Genomic DNA, 27,677 nt, shown 5'->3' with positions numbered 1-27,677 from the left:
GTATTTTAAAGGTTGGCGTGATAACAATTAAACAAGTGGGCCCGACAATTTATGGTTAATATTGTTTTACTATTCTATATTCTTATTTTATGTGCTCCCTGCAGTTGTCTATGTGATGTAATTAGATTCGCATCCACAGCACGTTTCCGTGAAAAAGGCTCAATATACACATTCAGCTTAGAAGCAAATGATTCGTCTAACAATTGGTTAATTACACAAACTAGACAACAGTTGACTCAGTTCTCAAGTCGCAGTACTACAACATACAATTGTTTGATAATATACGATACGAAAATGGAAGACAAATTATGTAAACTGACCTTAGTTCTCAGTAAACTAAGCTCTGCAATCAGCTAAAGTCTTCTTCAACGATAGATGTGTGAGCAAAGGCAAACTCAAGTTCTCTGCGACCTTTCTAGTAACAGACGCTCTTCATTAAACAAAATTATACCCAAAGATTTCAAATCACTAGAGCTCAGTTTACTATTGAGAAGAAACTAACAACCACAAAGTACAGATCTCTAGTCAACAAAGCATGATACTACTATATAATCAAACACTTGAGACAGCAAGGTACTATGATCCCAGCATTAAATTGCAACATCAAACTACTAGAAATTGAACTTCTTACCTGTCATAAAATTGGCCAATTACTGGCTGAATATGCATATAGGTCGTAATCTTTGTTCAACTTCAGCTTCCTGCCAGGATAGCTGCCTCCACCACACTCTTTGAGTTTCAATATGTCTCAGTTTGGCTGCATTATGGTTGCCGAAGGGCAAACTCCGCAGAGATTTGCACGTGTCTATTGTAATGCCCTCTAATGACGACCACAACAATGAGTTATCAATCCAAATGCTTCTCAACTTAGGCAGATCAATAAGTATTAGAGTCTTCAGACCTAGAAGTGCACTAGGGTCTAAATTGTTGTTTTCAGCTTTCATGATGATCTCTCTAATCTCATGACACTCTTCAACTCTCAAATACTGAAGCTTAGAAAGTCGTTCAATCATGCCATAGGAGAACATTTTCTTCAGTTTTGGACATTTATATATACTTAGAGAAGTTAGTTGGGCTAGGCTTCTACATCGGACGGGACCATTCCAAAGGCATGTCAATTTCGGGGCATCGTTTATAACTATCTTTTCCATGCATTCCAATGCACCCTCTGTGGAATGATTGCCATCAATCATGGCTTCAATGTCAGAGCACCCTTCAATCAGGCAACCCCGCACCTTGTTGATATTGGCGTTGCCAAAGTCTGATATGCTTGAAATTCCCTTATGGCATAAAAGTTCGAATGCATCAGTTTCAGCAAGTACAGCAGAAATTGCATGATCCACACCGACCCCATTTGCATATTTCAAGCATCTGCAGATTTCATACTCAAAATGATCAAGGATTCGGTATTTGGTAGACTCATGGTAACCAACAGAGAATCGGAAGGTGAAGCAAATATTCTTCAGGAGTGAGCTGCTAGTGACAAAAATTTTCAGATACTCAACAGAAGGAAAACAAAATGATAGGGAAGTTAAGCGCGTCAAGGTGGCCACTTCTTGGGTAATAGCCTTTTTAACCACATCCCACCATTGGTTATTAGGATGCACATCGATGCTAAGCTCTTCCAACAAAGAGAGCCTTGAGATGACATTGTGACCAATGTCCATGACTCTTGGCCGTCCCTCAATCACCCGTCTCATACATGAATTGGATAAGGAAATCCTCAAGCATCTCAAATTAAGCAAGTCCCCAATCTGAACCGGCAAATAGTCAATTCCAGTGCCTCGGATATCAAGAACCTCAAGATGTGCCAATGCTTTCATGTCAATGGGAAGTTCAATTAAAAGGCTGCAAGAATTTAGATAAAGTGCTCTTAGAGCTGTCAGGGACAACAATGATAATGGCAAGGATGTTATCCGAGTGCCATGCAAGTCCAGAACTCGAAGCTTTTCCATAGATCTGAAGAACGGGTTTGGAATTAATGCCAGTTCATAATTTCTCTGCAGCATCAAAGTAAGAAGAGAAGTGCAATCTACTGTTTCTGGTAATGTGCACAATTGATTATCCATTAGAGATATGCGATTTGCCATTTTCCAATCTTCTTCATTAGGGGCCACATTCAGCCTCTCACAAGCTTTCACCAAGAATTTAGAATTCTTGCCTTCAGACGAAATTTTGAGTGCCATGTTCCGAAGCACTTTATTCATTCTAACGTGCTTAATTTTTTCACTTCTTTCTAGCAAGGAAACATCAATGAGATTATCCAATATGCCATGCCCTCGATCACGAGCTTCGGTAAAATCAACTGCATCACTCAGAAAGCCTTCTGCTCTCCAGCACTCCAATAAATAATCTATATAGACGTCAGAATCCTCCGGAAACAGTGCGCCATAAAGGAAACAAATCTTTTGTCCTTCATCATCTAATTTGTCATAACAGAATCTCAAAAATTCAAGAACTTCGTCCATGCCTTGGACTTTGACATTAGGCCATCTCCGCAAGCTTCTTAATCCATCCCTCCAAAGATTAATGTTACCCTTTTTCTGAAATATCTTGCAACTCTGTCAATAAGAAGGGTAAACCAGCACATTCAGTTACCACTAGACGGGCAAGTGGTTCAACACCAGGCAGATTAATATTCCTACCCACTTTCTCCCGGAACATTTTCCATGCATCTGCTTCAGACAGCCTTTTCACATTGACCAACTCATCAACTTCCATATCCCAACAAACATGTTCGTACCTACTTGCTAACACAACCTTACCATCCTGGCTGTTATCATGTAATCCTACTGCCTGTAAATCAAAAACATTCCAAACTTCATCCAGAAGAAGCAAGTATCTTTTGTTCTCCAATTCTTTTGATATTCTCCACGATATTTCATGTGGATCACTGATCCCTTCAGTATTCAATTTTAGCCTCTGTGCAATTGCCTTTTGCAACTTCTCTATGCTACTCTCTTTGGAAACTGATGCTGAAATTACAATGTCAAACATTTTGCTGATCTCTACATCATCGTTCAAATTATGCATGATTGTGGTCTTCCCTATTCCCACTGTCCCCCAAAGCCCAATTCTTTTCACATTGTCGTCCCGCAAGTAACCAAGGACCTCTTCAACAGCACAATGGATTGATGGCTTGCTTTCTGTTTTCGGAGCATGCATCGTTCTGACACGCTCAGGTGGTCTCTCGACAACTGCTTCTGTTTCAAGTCTTCCTTCTGCCCATAGACTATGCAATTCCTCGCACTTCTCAGCCAAACGTTTACTGAAATTGGAAGCTGACCAAATGCGACGCCCTTTCCATGGACGTTTTCTTCCTTTTCTAAATTTATTTTCTAGTTCTTGAACCTCATTCTCTTCATTTTTAACCCTACCAATCCAGGCTTCACACTCTTTAGTTTTTTTCTTTGTCTTGTCTTTGTTTGCTTCAGCTTCCACGTCATCCCTCCTAGCAAAGAGTTTCTCTGCTTCCTCTTTAAGCCTTCTAAAATTCTTTTCAAGATCATTCGCAGAATCAATTTTGCGACCAACATAAGCTATTAAGCTTTTCCCATCCCTGTATGCCTCAACAGCTGCTGCCGTAGCTGCTGCCTCAACCATACTGTACAAGCAACCAGCTAGAGTTTATAATCTTAACATAAATCGTAATGGAAATTCTTACTAAAAGTAGTAGTTGCAAGAACAAGAATGTCTAGTCTTTACCAATAAAAAGGGAACAAATTTATTATGCACAATAAAAAGATGCCAAAATTTAAATCCAAACGAAGAGGGTGCCAAAGTTAACCCAAAATCTTGATCTGCTCTTTATTTTCTTAAATCTGTTCCATACAACTGCAAGAATTGGAAGGAGCCGATTGAAACACACGTTTACTTGACAGTCCTTTACTTAACATTTGGTAGCCAAGAAACATAGAACCCTGATAAACATTATCGCCAGCAAATTAAATATATTTCATTTCAAGGAGACAGATAAATTATAGACTCCTTTAATTGTGGCATCACAGCTGTTTATTGTTCCTCTAACGATTTCTAAGAGTAGTTTTGTATTCAACATATTAAAGGAAAGGATGAAAAGTTGCTAAAGAAAAATAAGGTCTAGGTGTTGACTAACTTCAATTTTGGAGACGCCGGGTCAAATACTGAAGAGACAGCTCAGATTGTGGATAGCACGACTACTCAAGATGTTCATATGACCTGCAACCGAAACTACTGTCACAATTTGAAGAGCATAATCAGACATTTGAGTAGGGTGCAAGAGCTAAAAAAAAAACCTATTTAAGTCATAAGAACCAGAAATCTACACAATAAATGCCTACTTAATAGAAGAGTCTTGCAAAAGAAGAACGGAAATAACACATAGACCAACAGGTCAGATCTACTGGGCGTGCTGAACATGCACCGACCACCTTGCTTGTATGCATTGATTTTCATTCTCCGATCAACTCAAAGATAGGAGTGTGGAAAAGCTGGAGAACATTGAACATTCACAATAAAATTGGAAAACTACAGATACAAAGAAGATTTTGAACTTCAATGTCGTCAAGATGAAATTGCCGTGCCATTTTAACACTGACTTAAGGTTTTTAGCATGTAGTCTGAAATTTTGCAATTTTAGAAGGCAACTTTACTTTTAAGTGCAATCTTAGATGCATCATGAATTCATCCTTCTAGCACACGCACCAATGGCACATGCTTCAACTCCAAAACATGAAACTGTAAATACTTGGACATTTTCAGCAAGCAAAGCTGATTCACCTCAATTCAGCTATTGGTAAACTACTTTCCAGTGGAAAAAAGAGGAGAGGGAGAGAACAGTTCTATTGGTGACAGAGTTCGAATAGACAAAAGACGTTGCGAAAACAGAAAATCATTAGAAGTTGATGGTGGAATGACTCCTCCAGTTAGGAAAGACAGAACAAGGAGAAGATTATAAGAAGAAGAACTGCTACAAGTGAAAGAATATAAACTTCTTAGCCAGATGGTTGCAAGATCCCCCGTTCACATAAGAGTTCACAAAAATAGTCCATAAAAAATGTCAATAAAGAACTCCACATCGAAACTCAACTTCCATATCAGCTCAACAGCTCATCTTTCTCTTAGCATCTCAGAAGAAGAAGCACAATAGCAGTTCATACATAAGATTATACCAAGACACGAATCCATACTGCCTATTTCTTTCTAACCAAACGAGAGAAACATTTCCATGGGTTTTTTATTTCTGTTCTTTCCACTCAATTCCGTCAAACCCATAATTTTTCAGGCAAAATCAGTGGATCGAAAGAAGGACGAAGCGACATACATCGGAGCCATCACCCCATGCAACAAGCAGCGCTTATGAGAACCATATGATCAAATTCAATCCTCAGAATGGATGACGCCCTACTTACATGCAATTCAACGAAGCATCACTGACTAGCTCCAAAGCTCCATTGAAAGAAAGAGGGATTTAGCAGAAGCTTGAGGGTTGAAGTCAACGATCTCCAAGCTGGAAGTCTTTGCAACTCTTCGCGCGTTGCAACACGCACGCGTAATGAGTCGCTCCCCGCGTTTTTGGGCGGGGTCCATGGAGTGAAGAGTCCCAGCCAAAACCGGTTCTTCTTAGCAGGCCTCATCGAATTCAATATTGTTAATGGATCCAAATTGCATGTGCTCAATCCACCAAATTTCAATAGGCCAGTGCGATAGAATAACCCATGCACTTACTACTACTTTCAGCTAACGTCGAATAAGATCCTTAAAACTCTAATTTTGTTTGATCCAGTCTTTATGTTTTTGGAATCAAACCGATTCCTCTATCTAGTTAATTTGACCTTGTTGACATCTGACATGGGCAATCCAACTAGTTATGGAATCCACATTTGTTGTTGCAAGTGGCACCAATGTGCAATTGGGTCATTGTTGCATGACAATCCGATTGACCATGGATTTGACTACTGAGAATCATATCTTTTACAGCAACTAAGGAAAGACTAAGTGGATTTTCTCAATGAAAAGTAGTATTTTCATGCATTGATTTCAACATATTTGATAAGGATTCCTGCAGATGAAACTGTCTCATATAATTGGTTTCAATAAATTACGGATACATGAATACATTAATTTGTCAGTACACTCGTTAAGTTATGGTCGAATGTTAAGCATCACTATTTGTCTTCAGCATAGACTTCTAAATCTTTTTCTATACTCTTGAAAATACTGCTACATCCCATCAATCTCCTCCCCCGCCCGGCCCCCTTCCTCCTCTGTTTCTCTCTTCAAGGGGCGGGACAGAGAACACTTCCTTTAACCCCCTTTCCTTCTACAAAAAATTTGCCTCACCCATCTTCCACCTTTCTACTTATTCAACTTTCAATATGAGCTATTTTTTTTTTTTTCTAAATTCTTCATTTTCTAAAATTGCCTCATTTATGGCTACGAATTTGCCCAATTGTCCATAGACAACAGCATTTTTAGGAGCTTTTCATAGCTTTTACTAATTTCGGAGAATCTTTTCAACATAATTTTATATTAAGGATAGGAAAAATAAATCTAAGAGTGAAATCGATATGGAATTGCTTCTACCATTGACGTGTTTTTTCAAAAGGAAGAGCAATTAACTTTGGAAGTCAACAGGTGATGTTTGCAATTCAATTGTTTTATTAGGCCTCCAATTGTAAGTTTCTGCACTGCAATATATTATATCACCGTATGTTTATATGGCAGCCCATATTCGGCATTCTTTTAGAAGCCCATATTCGGCCTTTTTTCTTTTAACACAAGGCAACTATGATTGGCCAATTTCTTAATAACACATTACAAAATATCAACCATTTCACCAAATCTAAATTTCCATGTGGCAATATCCTACTCATTAATCACCATAGCCCTCTTATTATAAATACAAGTGATATTTAACTGAGGGTTTTTAAGGAGAGACTTTGCCATTGAGAGCTCCAACATTGAATACTACCTAGAGATAGAGCTAAGCTCGAAGAGCTTTGAACGGGCTTGAGCAGGACCTTTTCATTATAAAGTCCGGCCCAGCAACTTCGCACGTAATTTTTTCTTTTCGTTATGTCTAGGCATTTGAGGTCTCACAGGCTCTTGCCAAAATTCAGAATCTAGGCCTCCAGCTTAAAATTTTTGGGTCAAATTACTAAGCACTATGTCCATTCGGATAGAGAAATATTCAATGATGTAAAAGCACCACGTTATAAAAGCCCAGCTGGATCCACTTACCACTTGACAAGCGGCAATTAAATAAAAGTAAAATTTCTAACCTCCTATGGAATCATAAGGCCCTGTTTGGCAATTGGCCAAATAGTAAAAATTTCTATTATTTTGTTCCTGGGAGTAATTTTAGAACATAATCGTGTTTGGTCAAAATTTTATTCTCAGAAACAAATTTTTGTTTTTTTGTTCCTGAAAGTAGATTTGGAACAGAATTAAGAATAAAAAAAAAAGTTGATTCTTGTTCTCGAGAACAATTCTAGAATCAAGCCCATATTTTCTCTTTTTATTTTCTTTTTTCTTGTTCTTCTTCCCTTTTCTTGCTTCATCTACCGCCACCGCCGCATTCGCCGTCTGCCGCCCACTACCGCTGGTTGCCGGCAACCGGTTCGGCAAGCTCGCCTAGCCAAGGGGAGATCTAGTAAGCTTGCTAGAGGCAAGCCCAGCCACCGGCAAGGCCGAGTAAGTGGCCTCGCTAGATGCAGGCAAGGCCGCTTGCCCAACCATTACTCAGCCGAGCCTCGCCCAGCTACCGACAAGGCTCGGCTAACGAGGGTTGGCCTCGTCAAGGGCCGACGACGCTTTGGTGAGGTTGTCGGCCCTCATCTGGCCGATCGCTGACAAGCCGATTGGCGACCGACCACTTGAAGAAGAAGAATAGGAGAAAGAAAGGGAAAAAAAGAAAAGAAGAAAAAGAAAAAAAAAAAAAAAGGAAAAAAAGTAATAAAATTATTTAAAAATTAAAAGAAAATGATTTGGAGTAGAATTTTGAACACGGTACCAAACACAATTCTATTCCAGGAATTGAAATTTTGGATAGTTATCTAACAGCTTAAAATACTTAGAAATTGTTTCCAAGAACATAATAAAAAATAATCATTTCTTATTAGAAATTGTTCTCGAAATAGAAGTGTTACCAAACACACTTTAAACGTTGAACAACTTTTGGGAAAATTTTAAACGCCTACCCAATATCTCTCTTCAACCTTCGTTCATGGCTTTACAAAAACCTTCATCCTTCTTTCTTTCTCTCGGATCTTACATTTTAGACTAGAAAAAAAAAAAATCAGCTCTTACGTTGCAAAGTGCCACTTGGCCCTGCGCATAGATAACCTCTATTTTCACTTTGAAGGTCACCGCTTCTAGGACCTTCATTTTGCTTTAAAGACCGCCACTTGACTACCATGCTTCCAAGAACTCTATTTTCACTTAGAACACCGTTGCCTCGAAGATCTCCATTTTACTTTGAAGACTACTACTTGATGATTGAGACACTTAGAGTGCCATAACTTATCACGGAGGACACTTAACTGCCATAACTTCAAAAATGTACATTTAGGGGCTGCATGTTTTCGTTTCTTTTTTCTGTTTAAGAACAGAAAATTTGTTTTTTTGTTCCCGAGAACAAAAAAAGAACATAAACGCGTTTGTTTGCGTTTTTGTTCAAAATCTGATTTTTTGTTCCCAGAACACAAAAAAAACAAAAATGAGAAACAAAAGAAATTGTTTCTTGTTCCGAAACACTTTTGAAAAAAAATTCTTCTCTCTCTTCTCTTTTCTTCTTCTTTTTTCTTTGGTCGGTCGCCGGCCTCGGCCATGGCCGACGACCGGCTGTCGAGGGTCGGCGACCTCGCTGGAGCGTCGCCGTGGCCGGGCGAAGCCGCGCCGTAAAGAAGAAAAAAATAAAAAAGAAAGGAAAAAGGAAAAATAAAATAAAAATATTAAAAAATTAAAAGAAACAAAAAAAGAATATAAATTTACCAAACGTGTTTCTATTCATTTTTTATTCCCGAACAAGTTTACCAAACGTATCTTTTTGGTTAAAAATTGTTCCCAGAACATAAACACTTTTCTATTTCGTTCCCGAAACGATTTTTTAACGAAACGTTCCAAACGCGCCCTTAAGTGCCTTGGGTTTGAAGTAAATTGGAACACTTAAGTGCCACTCCGGCCAAAATTCAGCCAAATAGCTAACGTAGCAATTTTCCGGTGAGTTGGGTGCAAAACGATGTCGTTTTGTGTCGATGTGTAAATAATTAATATAAAAATTAATTAAATTAAATTTAAACTTAATTTTATTTAAAATATTCTAAAAATTAAAAACTTAAAATTTTAAAAACTTAAAAAATAAAAAAAAAATTAAAATTTAAAAAATTAAAATTTAAAAACTTAAAATTTTAAAAACTTAAAATTAAAAAAATTAAATTTAAAAAACTTAAATTGAAAAAACTTAAATTAAAAAACTTTAAATTTAAAAAAAAAAAAATTTAAAAAAAAAAAAAACTTAAAATTTAAAAAGCTTAAAAAAATAAAAAATAAAAACTTAAAATTTAAAAAACTTAAAATTTAAAAAAAAACTTAAAATTTAAAAAATATTAAAATTTAAAAAACTTAAAATTTAAAAAACTTAATTTAAAATTTTAAAAAACTTCCATATATCCGTGTTTGTTGTACTTTTCATAATTATTTAATAATAGGAGGTTGATAATACTTGATTATTCATTTAACGCGTCAGAGACCGAAGTCAACCATCCTTATCTGGTTCAAGAGCTATCAGCTTCGTCTACCATTGCTGCTAGATGTATGCTCTCTGGAATTAACTTCTATAGATTGGCAACAATTTGAAAAGATAAACACAAAATCTTACAATTTCTTTTCTTTTCTTTTTTTTTAAATTGTGCATCCAAAGAAAATCTCTTGGACCTGCCCAACACCACCAAACCCTGCATCGTGCCATTTGTCTTGTTGCTTCATTGATGAACTATCTATTTGTCACATAGCTACACACCATGACTTTTAACAGTGTCAATGACCTTTTAGAGAATCACTAAAATTAAATAGAATAATTTCAACAAAATAAATTAACCCAGGATTGACAAAGTTGGGTTTGGGCATTGGGGAATTTTAAACTCAGAAATTGGATATCACTTATTCTAATATCACTCTGTCAATAATTTTTGGCAAGACCAACTACATAGGCCAAAGGCCTAGAGTTAGTCAGTCATGAGGTTTACATGATGTTTATGGGTGTCCAAATAGTTGAGCCTTTGTGTTTGTGCCCTTGAATTTTTCAAATAAATTAATTAATTGGGACCATGTCGAAAAAAATTCATCTATTCAGGTCTTTAATTGGTGAATAATAAATACAGTTATCACCTGAGTATAGGGATGTCCATGTCTATAATCCATCAGTTCAGAATCTAACTCCAATTAGGAATGGACAAAAGTATGACTCAATTAGATCTGCTAATACTATCACTACTCTATCAAAAAGAAGAATTCAAAGCATTATACTATGTTCTGTAGCACATGAAGGTAGTTAACCTATATGGTAGTAAGCAAGATTTAAGTCCTCAATTGAATTCTGGGCCTTTGTCCCTAGTTCATCACTTCTCAGAAAAGGTACTTCAGTTGGATTTTAGTTACAAAAGAGTATAGTTTTTCACCTCATAATCAGATTGCAAGAAATAGGGTCATGTGTTTTTCCATCTCTCTGAGAAAATGTCCCCCAATTATGCCTCTTATTGGTGGTAACAGACATTAACAGTCGGCGATATTCAACCCACCCCCCCCTTCCCTTTTGTTTAGCGATTCCGAGGGATCTACTCCTCTCTCTCTCTCTCTCCCCGCAGCAAGTCCTCCGACAGTTACCAGCAGATCCCTAAAGGGGAAGACGCAAATCACTCTACCTTCACTTGGCAGACCAACGCCGAGCAGCAGGTATGTCTACACTTTCTTTATATAAATCCAATAAAGTCTCATTTAAAGAATGAAATGAGGGGTGCTTAATAATGAATGGATCAAAGAGATTCCTTTATAGTGACAATTCGATGTAAAAAATCAACAGATGTGAAATGCAATCAAACCAATCATGAATTACTGCACATTGCGTGAACACAGGCACAAAGTCCCCTAGAACAGGTTAGGGAGTAGGCCGAAAGTTAGAAACTCAAAAAACGTCCTAAACCAATAAGATTAACTTAGGATCCGACAATCTTATATGTTGGAATATAATCCAGAGAAAGTAAATTGTTTGTTGTAATCAGAACATCAATGTAAATAAGACAATAACATATCCTCTTTTTTTTCTTTTTTTTTGGTGCAAACTTACAAATCTTGGAGAAGAAGAAAATAGAATATCATTGGAAAAATGACATAAAATTGGACGTGAGGTACAAAATATTCGAATCTCCTTAAGTCGATTAGTTCCTGTCAATGGTGCTCCACAAATTCACGAACTATGCCTCCCAAGATACAACACCTCGAACCTGTTTGGATTAACACTATGCAAACATGACTCGGTTGAACTGTTCAATTGAACCAAGACACCCAAAAAATTAGAAGAGTAGAGTAATATTTCAAATTGTTCAATCGAAAAACCTTCTAATAAAGCTCTATCCTCTTATCTATTTATAGAGCTTTAAAGTTCATGTACATAAAATATACATGAATTAAATAGACGCATGTATCCAAGAGATTCATAAATCCAGAAACACGTGAATTCAAGAAATTCGTGAATTCAATAAATATATGAATTAAAAATATGGATGAATCTAAGAAATTCATGAATTTAATAAATACGTGAATAGAAAAAACGTATCTTAATTTGTTGGCCTTAGTTGATTCATTAACCATGGTTATAACATTATACTCTCAGGGCGCAATGCTCATGCGAAAGAAACCTACAGCAAGTTCCCAATAAGGACATATGTCGGCAAAATTCACCAAATCAAAAACGAAATAATAGATTTATTTTTCTTGAACATAAAAAAGTTAACCAGCCTAGACCCGGTTGAAACACCTAAGCTGATTCACGGGGAGCATCAGAGGGACAAGGGCTGCGACCGAAACGACCTCGACAGCGATGAGCACGAGCAACGGTCCGACACATGGACCACGAATCTCCTCTCCTTTCCTAAAATCCTCCCCCAAAAAAATATTAGGTATCTTAAAAGTGCCACACAATCCATGCTCTGATCCATTCATGCGTCGACACCTATTCTCGGGACCCGCCATGTCTACTCTCTCTTTTCTCCATCTTCTGCGCTTATGTCTCTCTCCTCTCTCTTCTCACTCTCTCCGAAATAACTCTTGATGGGTGGCTCGTCTCGGCTTGGCTGGCTCTAGAAGGAAGGACGACTCCCGCTTAAAATTTCTCACTCCTCACTTAAATATTTTGGGTTTTGTCTCTCTCTCCTCGTGAAGAGCAGAGAACGAGCTGCACTTCCCCTGTTTCCTTTTCTCAGCGCATCCCACCCCACCCCACGAGCAGCCCCCGCCTCCGGAGGGGGAGCGCCCGAGCCACGCGGCCGGTGGAGGAGGCGCGAGCGAGGACGGGAAGGCGGAGGAGGCCGAAGCGGCGCGGCGGCCGTGGAATCTGAGGCCGAGGAGGGCAATGAACCCTCCGCCGCTGTCATTGAGGAACAGCGAGGCGTTTCACGACGCCGCGGGCGGCACGCTCGACGGGGACAAGGAGAATTACGCCACGCAGCAGCAGCAGCAGCAGTTGCAGCCGCAGCCGAAATCCGTGCGGTCACGAGGCTTCGTGGGGGAGGGCGAGAGGAAGGAGAAGAAGAGGAAGTTCTGGATATCGCTGTCGAAGGAGGAGATCGAGGAGGACATTTTCATCATGACGGGGTTCAGGCCTGCCTGGAGGCCAAGGAGGAGGCCCAAGAACGAGCAGAAGTAGCTTGATGTATGTTCTTCTATGTGGGATATTCATTCCTCTTTCGTACGATGAATTTTCTCTTTGTTTCATTTGGTTTTCGCTTGCAGATTGTCTTTCCTGGTTTATGGTTGGTGGGGCTCACACCGGATGCTTACCGTGTGGCCAAAGCTCCGGCCAAGGTCTCTCTCTGTGTTCTAGAACTTAGGATTATGTTGCTGTCTCTGTATGAACTTGCCATGCTTGAAAGTTAATGAGTTTCGTGGCCTATTTGGTTTCAACAATGAAGTCTGTGTTTATCACTTCTGCAGAGATAGTTTGCGCTGAGGTAGAACATTTTGCCCGTTTCCTGAGCCGGAGGTCTCTCTGTCTCTGTCTCTGTCTCTCTCAACCAAATTGTCATGCTCTGGAAGTTCTCAGTGTCTTCACCCTGAGAACTTTGATATTGAAGGCGTACGTCCCGGAGATAGAAGGTGTTCCCGAGCCGGAAGTCGTGATGCTTGAAGGCCTATGGAGGCTCGTAAGCATCGGGCGCTTTCACACATCAACTAGAGGTAAAATTTGGTTAGTAGGTACAGGAAAGGGAAAAGTATCGAATTGGGAAAAGGGACAAAGTTATTGTTCGATTTTTTTTGTTTGTTGATCTAAATTTACTTTCCCTGCTGGGTGTTTGCTTTGTAAAGAAGTTTGGTTTTTTAATTGTTCGGCAATTGCAAGTAGTACACGTAAATCTGAAAATAGGGGCCGAAGATGAACCGGCAGAGCATATTTTGGATAATTTATGCTATGCTTTGTGCATTATGATCTCCCTTTAATTGTGTTTCGAGATACCATATCGGTTGAATAGATTAAACTTCTTTACAGGCTTCTTCATATGACTACGTATGCTGACACAACAAAGCAGAGTAGCGAGGTGTAGTTCGGAAAATAAAACACCGTCCGCGCTTACTGCATTTAACTTGATTGGGCAATGCAGACCCATCGCAATTAGATTGTTGTTACGTATATGTGTAGGCTGTTGTATGTATTTTCTGTCTTGCATACATGAAATGGGTGATCATGTTTGTATTTAGAAGTGCCCATCACACAATTAGAATAATCTCCCATGTGTCAATGTTCTTCATGTGCTTTAAATGCTTAGGAGATTTTTTGTCTGTGTTTCTGTTGTTATCAGAAGTACTTCTCATTAGAAAATTATTGCCTTTCGGGATAATTTTTTAGACGTCTATTAGGCATTCTCTTTTGCACAATTCCCTTTGATTTAATCCTGAGGTTCCCTAACCTGCAGAAACTCTCTTCAACTTTTGCAAATAGTTTTGCAAACTTTTGGCATCTATCAGTAGATATGATGACCAGCTAATGATCTTAAGGCACTCTTAGCTGTTTTGACCTCTTTCAGCTCTGTCTCTACTCATTTGATATTGGAAATATTGTGTCGATGATCACAAATGAGTTTAGTCATGGGCATGGATACGTTCATGTGCACAACACTGTATTAACACTTTTTTTTCTGCTGAAAAACACTTGCTTAAGAAAATATACATACAACAGCACTTTTCAACTTCCATTGCTTTCCTTTAATCTGTTTCAGTTAAGAATTTTCCAATAAATCTGATTCTGCTTTATTGGAAGGCATATTCTTATATTTCCTTATGCCGGGGTCTGCTTAACATCGGTTTTAGGTTGGAGCTTATTGAGCAACCAATAACCATGCTTGGAAATAGTGATGAACTTCAGGATCTTACTTTATTTGCTGGCTCTAGGGACGGCAGTTTTCATTCAGTCTCATATTTCGGTGAGCTCTCGTGTCATGATGCCTTTTGAGGCCATGGATTCTCTCGAGGTCCTTCCTTATCCTGCTGGAGTACAAAATCCATCACGTGTGGTGTCTTGATTACGTCCATGAATAGTTGAACTGTAGCTAGCTTTGCTAGAAGTGTTCTTGAATTTTAGACTTTTTTTGAGTGCGAACCGGTTCAGCCGGCTTGACTATTTTTCAGAGCAGTTTCCTGCAGTGGGACATTTCCCTAAGAGGCAAAATTAATGCCCCTTTCATTATCCATAAGATAGATGATCCTCTGTCTCATCTGCACCATGTGATACCTCCATGCTTGATCTGAATCATTTATGGCATGCGCACCCGATTGCTGAGCTATTCATCTGATTATTTAGCTGGAGATCTGAATCACTGTGATGACATGTGCCATCGAGGCTTGAGTATCGGTTGCACATGTCGGTGTCTGTAACTTAATCGATTACTATGTGGAGAAATAAACTCCTTTTGTTCTTGTGCTTCCTCAAAATCTTGCTGACGAACTAAGCACATTCCTTGTCGGCAAGATTTTGTTGTGTCTGTTTTAGGTTTTGGCAGCACCGGAAGACATCTTTGCGAAGAGAATGTATTTATTTAAATACATTATCAATTGTATTATTTATTTAACTTATACATTATCAATTGTATTAGTTAAATAAATAATAACTTCTAACAGTTGTGAGAAATCAACCTTTTGATGACACTTGTGCTTCTTAAACATCCCTCTATCCTTTAATAGCTGTCACAAATGTGATGATGTTTCCATCATGGCCAAAGTTCTACAAAATGTGGAGAAAAAATTTATTGGATGACTCTGAATACGGGTAGAACTGGCAGATGTATCCATTAGGGCTTCAATGGAAGGGAAGTCATCTAAATTTTGGTCCTTGCAGCTCTATCTTTGATTGTGACTTTCGTAACATGGTAATGCATTATAATGTAAGCTTACAAGTTCAAGAAGCTTGTTGAGGGTACTTTTCTTACTAGAATAGTTGCTTTTAGTTTGTCAAATGAGAAAGCACTACCTCATTTGTGTTAAAAGAGAATAACACATTTGTTGAATAACGCATCTGTTGAAGTAACTCACATCGCATGTCTACTGGTTTTATATGGGCCTTATATTCATGTGGTCTCCTTACACTTACCAGCTTAAACTTTTGGGTTGGACATTTTAACAGCATCAAGGTTGGTTTTTGACAGGCCTAATCAAAAAGAAAGGGATCGTAATTCTCTAATCTTTGTCATTGATTTGTTGAGCAGTAACTAAACACACTTGCAGACACTACCATGTGTACATGTTTCCATGTTTCCATGTCTAATATATTTTGAAATGGGTAAAATGGTATTTTAAATCTGTCTTTTGCACCAAAAAGAAGAAAGGAATGAGTAAATTTTTGCATTTCGTATGTGACTTAAAAATTAGGCATAGCATTTCCAAATTGCAAAGTACATTAAATCTGTCAAATTGATCATAAATGGCAATGGCATGGAATGAGTGAATGTGATTCAAGTTTGAATTGGAATTAAAAGGATTCTGAACCCACCCTGTATGAGCACCTCATCTTGTGTGATTAAATATGAATGTCAGAGGTTCTGTGGGGATCCTAATTTAATCTTTCGGTGAAGATTGCAGCTGTAAGGGAGACGATTGTTGCACAATCAGGATAAGATCTCTCCAATGAGTTATGTGGTCTCTATAGCATCAAATATGAAGGTATCCAAACTTTCTTGTATAATGCGTTTACCTCTCTAAATTGATGATGTGCATGCATTCTATGGAAAACATTTGTATCTTTCCCAGTTCAAACTTCAGACCAATCCTGCTGGTCCTCTTCAAGTAAACTGGAATAGCATACGATGTAGATACTATATATTTTCTCTTGGAAGTTTAGGAGTCAGAGGGAATTGGTGTGATGAGATAACATAAAGTCCTATTCAGATTTAACTTTGATTTTGAGTTACAATGATACCCGACGGAAGTCATAAGATGTGATCAATTTCCTTTGCTAGACAATAAGTATATCTGGTTGTACTTGGATGTTTTTCCAGAGCAGTATCAAAACTTTTGACTTTACTTTCCTCTTTTTATTCAGGCCAGCCTTAAAATATTGGACTTTAGCATATAGCTTCTACAAATTTTTTGCCCCTTTCTCCACTCACTCCATTACTTTCGTCTACTTATTTACAGCTCTCTCTTTTCCTTAATTTGATTTTTGGCATATGAATCAAGAAAAGTGGCATATGATAACTATTTCAGTAAAATACATAACTCCAAAAAGCATTGGAATATTTACTTTAATATCAATTTTTTGTCAGTTGTATCCACCAAAAGATTGGCTTGTGAAGTCATCCTTGCCCTCTAAATTTAATCCCAGCATCATCCATGCAGTACTCGAGAAGCTTTCTTCAAGAAACTTCCAGTAAGATCGTCTCATCCTGCATCCGTTGATATGTGCATAATAGATATGTCCTTTCCCCTTATGGGCATCTTGGAGAAAGAGGCTATAACAGTCCTTAGTTATTTTTGTTTCTGAATATATACCATAGCAACTAGAAAGCATGGTGAATGTTTCAAATACATCGACATAATGGATTTGCTGGTACACCATCAAATTTTCATCATTTATTTACTTCCATATTTATGAAAGTTACTGCATTTAAGAAAAGGATAAAACGCGTATTTTTACTCTAAGTGACATGGGATTGCATTGTCAATCTTTTTTTTGCCCTTCAAAACCCCCCTTCTTCTATGATGCTTTCGTCGCTAGCTTCATTTGCTTGCAGAACTTTTAGTGCTGAGAAGTTGGGCATTTCTTGTGAAATTTTGGGAGTTTGGTCGCTGACTTGTCCTTTCAGAGATTTGATGGAAGTCATGAGTTTATGAGGTCTTAGTTCTTGTCATTGAGCCCTCTAAAGGACATCGTTAGTAGTTTAACCACGTCGAAGGAGCTTCTGAAAGTTCTTTTTCGGGTCGGTGGTCTCGAGAAGCAACATAAACTGACTATAGGCCTCATCTCAGCCTTAGGAGTTGAGCTCGATCGTTCCATCATCCAGGTTGAGCAGTTGATCCATGAAGAGAGGTCTCATTCTCACCAGATTGATTTCCTCATGAAGCATTTCGCAGAAGAAAAGGCGTATTGGAGAAGAAAGGAGCGGGAATGAATCCGCACTGCCATTTCGCATATGGCGGAGGAAGTCGACGTGGAAAAGAAATTGAGAAGACAAACGGAGAGACTAAACAAGAAGCTTGGCCAAGAACTGGCTGGCATGAAGTCATCTCTTTCCAAGGCGATGAAAGAGCTCGAGAGTGAGAAGAGGGCTAAGGAAATATTGGAGCAGGTCTGCGACGAGATAGCGAGAGGGATTGGAGAGGACCGGGTGCAAGTGGAAGAATTGAAAAGAGAATCCGCCAAAGTTCTTGAAGAGGTGGAGAAGGAGAGGGAAATACTCCAGCTAGCGGATGTTTTGCGCGAGGAGAGAGTGCAGACGAAACTTTCAGAGGCCAAGTACCATTTTGAAGAGAAGAATGCCGCCGTCGAAAAGCTGAGGGCTCAGCTCGAGGCCTACATGAGATCCAAAATGAGTAAAGATGAGAATTCTCCGAAATCAGAGAAAGCCAAGGAGCTCGAGCTGTTCTTGAGCGACAAGATCAATCTTGAATGCGCTGAAAACGAATTATTCTGAGAAAATAAAGAAGCTGATGGAGAGGAGTGCGAAGGAAATGAATCCGCAGAAAGCGATCTTCATTCGATCGAATTGAACATGGACAACAACACCAGGAGCTACAAATGGAGCTACACGCACGACGATACTAATCAAGAGAACTCAAAATGGGTCTCGGTAGATAATGAGTTCAACTTCAATGGGAGGAGATCTTCATCCGACAAAATTCAATGGGAGAGCATCTCCTTAAGAAGAGGAAACTCTAAAGGGGCGAATCTTCACGATGGTGCCAGAACTCATGACAACCTGAATGGGTTCAACGCAGGGAGAATAATAGAGTTCTTCTCGCCGGCTAAAATGGACAGCAACAACGAAGACGAAACCAGAAGAAACAGAGGGCTCGCAGGCCTGAAGGACCATCAGCTGTCAAATTTCGCCAATCCGATCAGGCCATGGAGCCAGTCCTTGCCTCTGCAAGATCACGGCATGGAGAGTTGGACCGTGGGAGAGTAATGAATGCGAAATCGAAGCGAGTCAGGATTAAAGAGTTTTTTTCCTTCTTCTTTTTGCGCTCATCTCCATGTCAGGCAGGGAATACTAGAAATTGCTAGCGAACGATGTCCTCGCGTTAGTCCTATTTGAGAATTTTGATACTATAATTGTATGTGTTGCTGGTCTAGTGCTGATGTTAAAAACCATCCCAATTCGCAATTTTAGTTCTTGCTGCTAAGTACCATGCTGATGTTGCTGCTGTCCCAGTTTGCAAGACCGGTGTCATCTGCCTGAAAGAACTTAAAATGAACTTTTCCACGAGAGTTATGATCAACATGAGAGAATAATTCCACCTATGCTCTTCATCATTCCATGTGCTCCTTAACAACTCATTTCGTCGTCAACTAGCCGAACAAATTCTCTGGCATGAGGACCAGCATTTGTTATAAGACAAAGCGCCTGTTGAAATAAGACCAGGCACATGGAACTGGAAAATATTGAAACGGCAAAACCCCAACCCCCCAAAAAAAAAAAAAAAAAACTCATCACTGAAAGAAAAGATCAAATTAATTCATGAGAAAAGTCATTAATGTTCTTATTTCATTGCCAAGAGACAGACTAGTTACAAGAGTCCTATTGCATAGGATACGGACATGTTTACTGTGTAGCTGAAATATAACATTGCTTTCTCCACTATCAAGCAGGAAGTATTTATGAACTATGTTGCTTGCAATCAGAATTTACAATAGCCCATTAAGTCGAAAAAGTTGAACAAACAATCAGGAGTCCAAAAAGTTGAAACAAACAATCAGAAGGTTCCCACTGGGACCAACATTTGCTAGGCGTTATTTGCCATGATTTGGACCTGGCTCCGTGAAAGAAAACATAACCTATTTGTAAGGGCCTTCAGGCTTCCCAAATGTCAATGCAAAGGTAACTGGGTTACTCGGATGGTCCCTCAACGTCAGGCTAAGCACCTCAGGCCTTGAATAATGCCCAGCCACATCAAAATCAAACTTGGCCTGCGCTATTTCTCCAAGGTCTGCACATCATTACACCATAAGTAAATCAAGCTCATGAGGAAAAACCTGAAGCCCTCACAACCAAAATGAGATCATAATCTTCTTGGTTAGCTAACTTCCAGAGATTTAAAGTGCACGCAAGCTGCAAGTGCAAGGAACATACCAAGGTCAGCTGCGATGAGTGCCTTAGCATTGATGTGCATCTTAATAACCAGTGGTGGGATGTGGCTGTAGAGGCAATTACCCAAGTGGCCACCTTGACATGCTTGAATTCTCTATCATTTTGTTTCCTTTTGTCGAGTATCTGACAATTTTTGTCAGTAGCAACTCACTCTTGATGAATACTTGCTTCACCTTCCAATTCTGTGTTGGTTACCATGAGTCTACCAGATATCGAATCTTCAATCATTTTGAGTATGAAATCAGCAAGTGCTTGAAATATGCAAATGGGCTCGGTGTGGATCATGCAATTTTTGCTGTACTTGCTAAAACTCATGCCTTCGAACTTTTATGCCACAAGGGAATTTCAAGCATATCAGACTTTGGCAACGCCAATATTAACAAGGCACATGCTTGCCTGATTGAAAGGTGCTCTGATATTGAAGCCATGGTTGATGGCAACCATTCCACAGAGGGTGCATTGGAATGCATGGAGAAGATAGTTATAAACGATGCCCCGAAATTAACATGCCTTTGGAATGGTCCCATCCGATCTGGAAGCCTAACGCAAATGTGCAAATGTCCAAAACTGACGAAAATATTCTCCTGTGGCATGATTCAACTACTCTCTATGGTAAGGCCCTCTAGTGATGGCCACAACAAGGAGGAGTTATCAGTCCAAATGCTTCTCAACTTAAGCAGATCAATAAGTATAAGAGTCTTAAGACCTGGAAGTGTACTAGGATCTAATCTCATTACACACTTGTGTAATGAGATTAGAGAGATCATCATGAAAGCTGAAAATAACAATTTAGACCCTAGTACACTTCCAGATCTAAAGACTCTTATACTTATCGATCTGTCTAAGTTGAGAAGCATTTGGACTGATAACTCCTTGTTGTGGCCATCACTAGAGGGTCTTACCATAGAAAGTAGTTGAATCATGCCACAAGAGAATATTTTCGTCAGTTTTGGACATTTACAAAGTTAGTTGCGCTAGGCTTCCAGATTGGATGGGACCATTCCAAAGGCATGTCAATTTCGGGGCATCATTTATAATTATCTTCTCCATGCATTCCAATGCACCTTCTATGGAATGGTTGCCATCAACCATGGCTTCAATATCAGAGCACCCTTCAATCAGGCAACCACGTGCCTTGTTAATGTTGGTATTGCCAAAATCTAATATGCTTGAAATTCCCTTGCGGCATAAAAGTTCAAAGGTATTGAGTTTTAGCAAGTACAGCAAAAATTGCATGATCCACACCGACCCCATTTGCATATTTCAAGCACTTGCCGATTTCATACTCAAAATGATCGAGGATTCGGTATTTGGTAGACTCATGGTAACCAACACAGAATTGGAAAGTGAAGCAAGTATTCGTCAAGAGTGAGCTACTACTGACAAAAATTGTTAGATACGAAAGAAAACAAAATGATAGAGAATTCAAGCACGTCAAGGTGGCCACTTCTTGGGTAATTGCCCCTACAACCACATCCCACCACTGGTTATTAGGATGCACATCAATGCTAAGCTCTTCCAACAAAGAGAGCCTAGAGATGACACTGTGACCAATGTCCTTGACTCTTGACCGTCCCTCAATCACCCATCTCATACATGAATTGGATAAGAAAAATCCGCAAGCATCTCAAATTAAGCAAGTCCCCAATCTGAACCGGCAAATAGTCAATTCCAGTGCCTCGGATATCAAGAACCTCAAGATTCACCAATGCTTTCAAGTTAGTAGGAAGTTCAATTAAAAGGCTACAAGAATTTAGATAAAGTGCTCTTAGAGCTATCAGGGACAACATTGATATTGGCAGGGATGTGATCTGAGTTAGGGGTGTGCATGGTCCGGGCGGGCGGTTCCCAACCTAGAACCAGGGAACCGCCGCTAAGGACCGGTTAGAAAAAAATCGGAACCGGATCCACCGTTTTGTGCATGGATCCACCGGGAACCAGGACCGCCGGTCCGGTCCGGTTTCGGTGGATCCATGGAACCGATTTTGATGCCAAAAATTCTGGTTTCGCGAGGACACTTCACTCACTCACCCGACCGGAGCGAGCAAGAAAATTTTGCGAAGCACGGAGAAAGTGAGAGGAGGGCACGACCACGACCGCCAAACAGAGCAAACAAACAAGTCAAGAACTTAAAACCCTTCTTCCCCCTTCGCTTGCCATCAATGGAGCTACCGAGTGACGGGCATGAGCGAGCACAAACTTGCGAGAGATGATAAAGGGGCAAGGAAGGAGGACGAGAGAGGAGAGGGCATTACGGTAGAAGGCCAAGGTGTACTTGTTGAGCCCGTCAAACATGGTCATTTTCACCACCACCATGCCGCTCGCTGAACCAGAACCACCATTATCATCCCCACGAACGGCCGCGAACCCCGGCCCTCCCTCCATCTCCATCTCTCTCTCTAGCTCTCTTCTCGGTTCGTGGGTGAAATAATTGGACCCGAGAAGCTTTCCTCTTTTTTACGGGACCACCATCGATTGGATGATTTTGTTTGACTTTAAAGCGACGGAAGACAAAGATCTCTCCCTCCAATGGAAGACAAGGTGGAGGAGGAGCAGCGGCGGCGTGGATACTCGGGGATGAATCGAAGACGAAGAGAAGAAACAAAGAGAATCGAAGATTGAGGAAGAAACAGAGAGAATCGAAGGCCGAGGAAGAAACAGAGAGAGAAGAGACGCGAATTAGGGTTTCGCAAATTAGGGCTCCGCGAGTTGCGACTTTTGTTTTGTTTAGTATTTTTTTAAATTATAAATAGGTACCGGTCGGTCCGGGTGGGCGGGCGGGCGGATCCGCCCACGGGCCGGAACCGGACCGGTTCCCTCAAGAACCGCCGGTTCCGAGCGGTTCCGATCCGGTTTTGGGCGGTCCGGGTGGTTCCGGGTATTTTGCACACCCCTGTCAGTGCCATACAAGTCTAGAACTTGGAGCTTTTCCATAGATCCAAAAAACAAGTCTAGAATTAATGTCAGTTTTTTATTTTTATGCAGCATCAGGGTTAGGAGAGAAGAACAATCTGTTTCCAATAATGTGCACAGTTGGTTTTTAATCAGAGATATGTGGTTTGCCATTTTCCAATCTTCTTGATTTGGGGCCTCTTTCGGCCCCTCACAAGCTTTCACCAAGAATTTAGAATCCTTGCCTTCGACGAAATTTTGAGTGCCATGTTAGGAGCACTTTATGCATTCTAACATGCTTTATTTTTTCACTTCTTTCCAGCAAGGAAACATCAATGAGGTCATGCAATATGCCATGCCCCTGATCCTCAGGAAATAGTGCGCCATAAATAATCACGAGCTTCGGTAAAATTAACTACATCACTCAGAAAGCCTTCTGCTCTCCAAAGACTCCAATAAGTAATCTACATAGATATCAGAATCCTCAGGAAATAGTGCGCCATAAAGGAAACAAATCTTTTGCCTTTCATCATCTAATTTGTCATAACAAAATCTCAAAAATTCAAGAACTTCGTACATGCCTCGATCTTTAACACTAGGCCATCTCTGCAAGCTTCTTAATTGTTATCTCCAAAGATTAACATTATCCTTCCTCCTAAAATATCTTGCAACTCTGTCAATCAGAAGTGGTAAACCAGCACATTCAGTTACCACTTCACAGGCAAGCGATTCAACAGCAGGCAGATTAATGTTCCTACCCACTTTCTCCCGGAACATATTCCATGCCTCTGTTGGGGACAGCCTTTTCACATGGATGAACTCATCAACTTCCATATCCGAACAAACATGTTCGTATCTACTTGCTAACACAACCTTACTATCCCAGTTGTTATCATGTAATCCTAATGCCTGTAAATCAAAAACATTCCAAACTTCATCCATAAGAAGCATCTTTTATTCTCTAATTCTTATGATATTCTCCACGATATTTCCTTCAGATTCCTTCAGATCACTGATCCCTTCAGTATTCAATTTAAGCCTCTACGCAATTGCCTTTTGCAACTTCTCTATGCTACTTTCTTTGGATACTGATGCAGAAATTACAATGTCAAACATTTTGCCGATTTCCACATCATCATTCAAATTATGCATGATAGTTGTCTTCCCTACTCCCACTGTCCCCCAAAGCCAGATTCTTTTCACCTCGCGATCCCTCAAGTAACCAAGGATCTCTTCAACAGCACAGTGCATTGATGGCTTATTTTCTGTTTTGGGTGCATGCATTGTTCTGACAGGTTCAGGTGGTCTCTCAACAACTGCTTCTGTTTCAAGTCTTCCTTGTGCCCACAGACTATGCAGTTCCTCACACTTCACAGCCAATCTTTTACTGAGATTGGAAGCTGACAAAACATGACGCCGTTTCCATGAACCTTTTCTTCCTTTTCTGAATTCATTTTCTAGTTCTTGAATGTCATTCTCAATATCCTTAACCCTACCAATCCAGGCTCCACACTATTTAGTTTTTTTCTTTGTCTTGTCTTTGTTTGCTTTAGCTTCCACGTCATCCCTCCTAGCAAAGAGTTTCTCTTTTTCCTCGGTGAGCCTTTTAAAATTCTTTCCAAGTTCATTCGCACAATTGATTTTGCGACCAACATAAGCTATTAAGCTTTTTCCATCCCTGTCTGCCTCAACAGCTGTTGCTGTAGCTGCTGCCTCAACCATACTATGAAAGCAACAAGCTAGAGTTTATGATCTTAACCTAAGTCATAATGGACAAAATCACTAAAAGTATTACTTTGAAGCACAAGAGTCTCTAGTCTCTACAAAAAAAAAAAAAAGGAACAAATTTATTATGCACAATGAAATGACGGCATAATTTTGGGCCAAACAAAGAGCCTGCCAAAGTCAACCCAAAATCTTGTTTTGTTCTTTGTTTTCCTAAATCTATTCCGTACAACTGTGAGAATTGGAAGGAGCAGATTGAAACACAAGTTTACTCGACAGTCTTTTACTTATCATTTGGTCACCAAGAAGCATACAATCCTGATAAAGATTATTGCCAGCAAATTAAATTATTTCATTCCAAGGAGACAGATGATTAAAGACTCCTCTAATTGTAGCATCACAGTTGTTCATTGTTCCATCACAGCTTTTATCGTTACATGATTTCTAAGAGTAGTTCTGTATTTAAATATGGAAGTTATAGATGAAAAGTTGCTAAAGAACAATAAGATCTAGGTGTTGACTAACTTACTTTTGAAGAGGGCCAAATACTCAAGAACAGCTCACGTTGAGGATCGCATGACTACATGAGATGCTTGTGTGACCTGCAACTGAACTGCAGCCACAATTTGAAGGACATAGTTGGATAAAGACATTCGAGTACGTTCTTGGTGAAAAAAGAAATGTTTTCAAACTAAAAGAAACATAAACCTAAACAATAAATGCCAACTTAATTTAAAAGAGTCTCGGCAAAGGAAGAACAGATGAAGACACAGACCAACAGTAAAGATCTATTGTGAGTGGTGAACATGCACTGACCACCTAGCTTGGATGCATTGATTATAAATTCAAAGAAAGGATTGTGGACAACCTGGCAAACGTTAAACATTCACAATAAAATTGTAAAACTACAGATGCAAAGAAGATTGTGATTTTCAATGTCATCAAGATGAAATGCCGAAGCCATTATAACACTGATATAAGGTATTATGGATGTTTTTAGCATGTTGTCTGAAATTTTGCAATTTTAGAAGGCAGCTTCACTTGTCTGTGCAATCTTAGATGCATCGTGAATTTATCTTTCTAACACAAACACCACTGGCACACGTGTGGACTCCAAAACACAATTGCAAATAATTGGACATTTTCAGCAAGCAAAATCGAAGCACCTCAATTCAGCTATCGGTACGATTACTTTACAATGGAAAATGAGAGGGGAGGGAGAGGGTGGTTCTATTTGTGACAGAGTTCAAATTAGCTCGAGGGTGGCAAAGTCCCCCATTCACATGAAAGTAGACAAAAGAAGTCCATCAAAAATGTGATTAAAAAATACCCCACTGAAATTCAACTTCGCTACCAGCTTAATCGCTCGACTTCAAAGCGAAATGTGGACTCTTGTCATCTTAGAAGGAGCATAATAAAAGCACTTCATACATATAGAGAATAAAACAAGCCCTATCAGAATTAAAACAGGGCAATCTCTCCATTACAGCCATTTTTAACAAATTGTCTGCTCTCTGGAACGAGCTGGAGATGGTGGAGGAAAAGCTCGAGGGTCCCGAAGCTACTCTAGCTCAATACCGAGCAATCAAAGAGCGAGAAAAGGCAACACGTTTTTTACTCATTCTCAACGAGACGTACCTGCCGTTCCGAAGCCAAAATCCTTGCGATGGATCCGATTCCGCCTCTTGGACGCATTTACCAACTTGCCGTCCAAGAAGAATCCCAACGCCTTGCTTCCACGGAATACTTGAAGACCGGAGATCGCGTCGTCTTGGCAGCAAAAGCAGCGACGGAGATGCACCGGAGCAGCGGACGGAATGCCCATGGAAGAGCTGGTGAAGAAGAAAACCCAGCTTTTCAAATGGACGGACGGGATTTAATGGGAGCTTTTCGATCCAACGGCTCAGGACATACCAGAGCCTTAATGCAGATGGGCGGACAGGATCTAATCCCTGGATCAGACGGCCCAGGACGCGGAGCGAGATCTAACGGCCAGGGTTTTCCAACGCACAGAGTACTAAACTATTCAACTTCAAACGCCCCAACTTTCAACAACTCGTATACAGACGAGAATAATATCCGCATCGTCGACAATCCCCGATCACCATCACTGGACTAACTCCACCAAACCCTTCGAGCTAACATTTCGAACCACCCAGCAAGCAAAAAGATGGGCTGGAGAAGGAAAAGTATGGCTGTAAACCCGAGAAAACCACACTCCAAGGCTAACAAGTCGATTAATAACGTGACGACACGCAAATACATCTTTGGATTTGGCTAAACTAGCTCCCAAATCTCGTTAAACCTACCAAGCCCATTGCTCACAACTCACGGCCATTTCAACGCCAACTTCTCTTCTCATGAACATTTACACACTTTTTCCAGTAAAGGAGAACGCCCATGGATTTACAAACCAACGCATTCGCTTTTCAAACAGAAAAAATGCATGGCCATAAACTCACATCTCAGGGAAACAAACGTAGACTACATGAACTTAAAGTCAAAAGTTATGACTTTTCTAAAATAATCAGATGTTTTGATTTGAAAGACCCTCTTCGAACGAGGAGGCAGCTTTCGCAGTCGACTAGAATGCACAGCACAGAGATAGGTTTACACAGTTTTCGTTCAAGCGTTTCGTCGAGCACGTAGTGGGCAAGAAATGAGGAAAACGACGCTGGCCACTTCTTAGGACTCGGACTTAGACCTAGACCCGAGTGAACACATGGAAACGCTCAACATCAAACGAATTGACTCAGCTGGACACAATAAACTCAAGAATCAGAGAAAACTCGCTTGGCTATTCCATCACCAAAACATGGCAGTGCCGAGAGAGTTCGTGGGAATGAGTTTCAGTCATAAGCCCCTACTCGGCTCGGAGACGGCAGCGCGAAGGCCAGTTCGAGACAAATCGAACTTCAGTCGACCACCTCGCGATATCCCTGAGCCGAGATCCTCGGGAACGAACAATTTGGACAAAAAGGAAACTCGCCGGGAAAATGCCGAGATTTGGGA

At 40.0% G+C, this 27,677-nt stretch overlaps 2 protein-coding genes across 2 annotated transcripts; one reads left to right on the top strand and one right to left on the bottom strand.

Annotated features, from left to right (window-relative positions):
- Nucleotides 1-1,075: 1,075 nt before the first annotated feature.
- Nucleotides 1,076-27,677, bottom strand: LOC104422932 (disease resistance protein UNI). Its single transcript, XM_039317332.1, is given in 5 exon segments — nt 1,076-1,083; nt 1,166-2,540; nt 2,542-3,604; nt 25,195-25,278; nt 26,304-27,677. Coding segments are annotated over 3 exon segments (2,445 nt in total). The 5' UTR covers nt 3,604; nt 25,195-25,278; nt 26,304-27,677.
- On the top strand, nt 17,713-18,659 carry LOC104429938 (uncharacterized protein At5g41620-like). Its single transcript, XM_039317008.1, has 2 exons — nt 17,713-18,074; nt 18,117-18,659. The coding sequence occupies exons 1-2, from the start codon at nt 17,874-17,876 to the stop codon at nt 18,372-18,374; spliced, it is 459 nt and encodes a 152-aa protein (XP_039172942.1). The 5' UTR covers nt 17,713-17,873; the 3' UTR covers nt 18,375-18,659.

Source organism: Eucalyptus grandis, chromosome 7, assembly GCF_016545825.1.
Source record: "Eucalyptus grandis isolate ANBG69807.140 chromosome 7, ASM1654582v1, whole genome shotgun sequence".
Taxonomy (NCBI): domain Eukaryota; kingdom Viridiplantae; phylum Streptophyta; class Magnoliopsida; order Myrtales; family Myrtaceae; genus Eucalyptus; species Eucalyptus grandis.
This window is presented reverse-complemented; position numbering and strand designations above follow the sequence as displayed.